General features: G+C 39.9%; 1 protein-coding gene across 2 annotated transcripts in view; it reads left to right on the top strand.

Annotated features, from left to right (window-relative positions):
* The window catches only part of LOC113800200 (calcium-activated chloride channel regulator 1), a 43,574-nt gene that overhangs the window by 7,902 nt on the left and 33,172 nt on the right, over positions 1-2,500 (top strand). For both annotated transcript variants that reach the window (XM_070142527.1, XM_070142526.1), the window contains exons 2-3: positions 944-1,138; positions 1,917-2,051. In XM_070142527.1, coding sequence (XP_069998628.1) covers positions 968-1,138; positions 1,917-2,051 — 306 coding nt within the window. In that variant the 5' untranslated portion in view covers positions 944-967. The remainder of the gene's footprint in view (positions 1-943; positions 1,139-1,916; positions 2,052-2,500) is intronic.

The following is a 2,500-nucleotide window of genomic DNA, read 5'->3' as shown; positions in this document are numbered from 1 at the left end:
GAAGAAAACTCTAAACTCATTCGTACTAATTCTTGAATTTGAATAAAAATTACCTGCGATCTTTTTAAGTGATTTCAAGAATTAGATAATTGATTTCTGAAATTAGTATCAGTCACTGTACATCTCTTTTGTTTATAATCAACCGGAAGTTGATTATAAAAAAGTTATATCTATCATTTATTAAAATCTTTATGTGGTGCAATTTGATTCTTTGGGTATCATCTGGTGGTGTAGTGACTGAGTCATAGCTGGGTAATTCACGAAAACTTTTTATTAGTGATCGCTTTGGTTTCTTTATATTAAGCGTCATCGTCATGAGTGCGTGATGAGCAACATGACATGGGATAATGATGTGCATTCTATTTGTTATTGTTAAGTAAAATAATGACGAAGTTCTTTTTAAGGCCCTTGTAAGTTTACTGACAACTTGCTCTTTTTTTCTTAATTATCTTAATCAACTTTGCATTGGACTTGATTAAATCATTTAGATCACCTAGGATGAAAAAGTTTTTTTTTGTGATATCATTCTCTCTTAAAAAGTCTCAGTATAATCAAAAGATCCAGAAGAACCGTGAGGATGAATGACGGTATCCCAGATATCCTTTACATCTGTACTCTTGGCAGTTGTTGCAGATAACTCACTTGATTTAAGAGCACCTCGTACATATATACAGACCCTTCACTCACATCCAGCATCTACAAGCTTTGAAATTAGGAATATTAATGAAAAAAATACTTGCCATATCTAGATGAAGCCATGTTTCTCTTATATATAAAATATGAAGATCTCTCTCCATTATGAGAATTTCCATGCCATAAAAATGTCCAAGGAGAGACTGCGTTAATGTGTTCTATTTGCAGCATTTGTGATATCGTGTGTTGTGTTTTTATGCTTTTTATTGTTTCCTAAATATTTCTTAAAAAAAACTCCTTCGCCCAACAGAAGCCGCAGCGGAAGAGGAACAAAATGAGAGTCTGGGCGTGTGTCTTCGTCGCCGTAGCAGTGACGATGGAGATGGGCGTGGTCGCTACTATGTCGAAGGTGGAACTGGTGAATAATGGGTATGAGGGCGTGGTGGTGGGCGTGTCCTCCCGTGTGGATGCGTCTGTCGCCTCTGAGATCATCGCCGGTTTGAAGGTATCCGTGACGTCATCAGTAGTTGCTTTCATGGCTGATGTGAAAGAATTAATTGAATGCTTGTGAGGATGGATATGCAATATAAGGATGTTATGTAAACTGGTATATATGTCATATCTGATTTATCGTTGTTAACATAAAAGAAAGATAAAGGGATTAGAAAGAAAAAAGAGACAGAGAGACAGAGGGATATATATATATATATATATATATATATATATATATATATATATATATAGATAGATAGATAGATAGATAGATAGATAGATAGATAGATAGACAGATAGACAGATAGAGATAGCGAGAGCGAGAGCGAGAGCGAGAGCGAGAGAGAGAGCGAGAGAGAGAGCGAGAGAGAGAGCGAGAGAGAGAGCGAGAGAGAGAGCGAGAGAGAGAGCGAGAGAGAGAGCGAGAGAGAGAGCGAGAGAGAGAGCGAGAGAGAGAGCGAGAGAGAGAGCGAGAGAGAGAGCGAGAGAGAGAGAGAGAGAGAGAGAGAGAGAGAGAGAGAGAGAGAGAGAGAGAGAGAGAGAGAGAGAGAGAGAGAGAGAGAGAGAGAGTAGAGAGAGAGAGAGCGAGAGAGAGGGAGAGGGAGAGAGAGAGGGAGAGAGAGAGAGAGAGAGAGAGAGAGAGAGAGAGAGAGAGAGAGAGAGAGAGAGAGAGAGAGAGAGAGAGAGAGAGAGAGAGAGAGAGAGAGAGCGAAAATATTACGAACATACGGTTTTGCAATACCCATACCCTCGCTCTCGGTTTTAATCCTACTTTAACTCTTTTTTTACAGAAAATGCTGAAAGAGGGTTCGAAGGCGATGCTGAAAGCCACGAGGAACAGAGCCTACCTGCGTGACGTCACAATTCTGGTGCCTTTGAGCTGGACTCACGTGGAGGAGGAGGATGCTGAAGGGGCACTGTTCTTGGTGGGTGTGTTTTCTTTCCTTTTTCTCTCCCTCTCTCTGTCTCTCTATATTACTTTATTTCCTCTATTTGGCAGTTGTGTTGTGTACTTTCTTTCACTTTTACTCGCTCTCTTTCTCTATTTAAATATCTCTAATCACTTTTCCACTTTAATTGGCAGTTGCACCAATGTTTTATTTCTATCTATCGAGCGATCTCTTCCCCCCTCTCCATAACCCCCTCCCCCCTCTCTCTCTCTCTCTTCCCCCTTCTCCCTAACCTTTCTCTCTCTCTTTCTCTCTCTTCCTCCCTCTCTCCAACCTTTCTCTCTCTCTGTGATGCTATAACTATTATAAATATAATTTTTAATAGCATTTACCAGTGGTCATTTACCATTGCGTTTACCAGTAATGGGAAAGTGGAATTCACGAAGAAATGGTAACCCGCATCACCTAAGTTACAATTGTATATC

Source organism: Penaeus vannamei, chromosome 29, assembly GCF_042767895.1.
Source record: "Penaeus vannamei isolate JL-2024 chromosome 29, ASM4276789v1, whole genome shotgun sequence".
NCBI classification, from domain to species: domain Eukaryota; kingdom Metazoa; phylum Arthropoda; class Malacostraca; order Decapoda; family Penaeidae; genus Penaeus; species Penaeus vannamei.
This window is presented reverse-complemented; position numbering and strand designations above follow the sequence as displayed.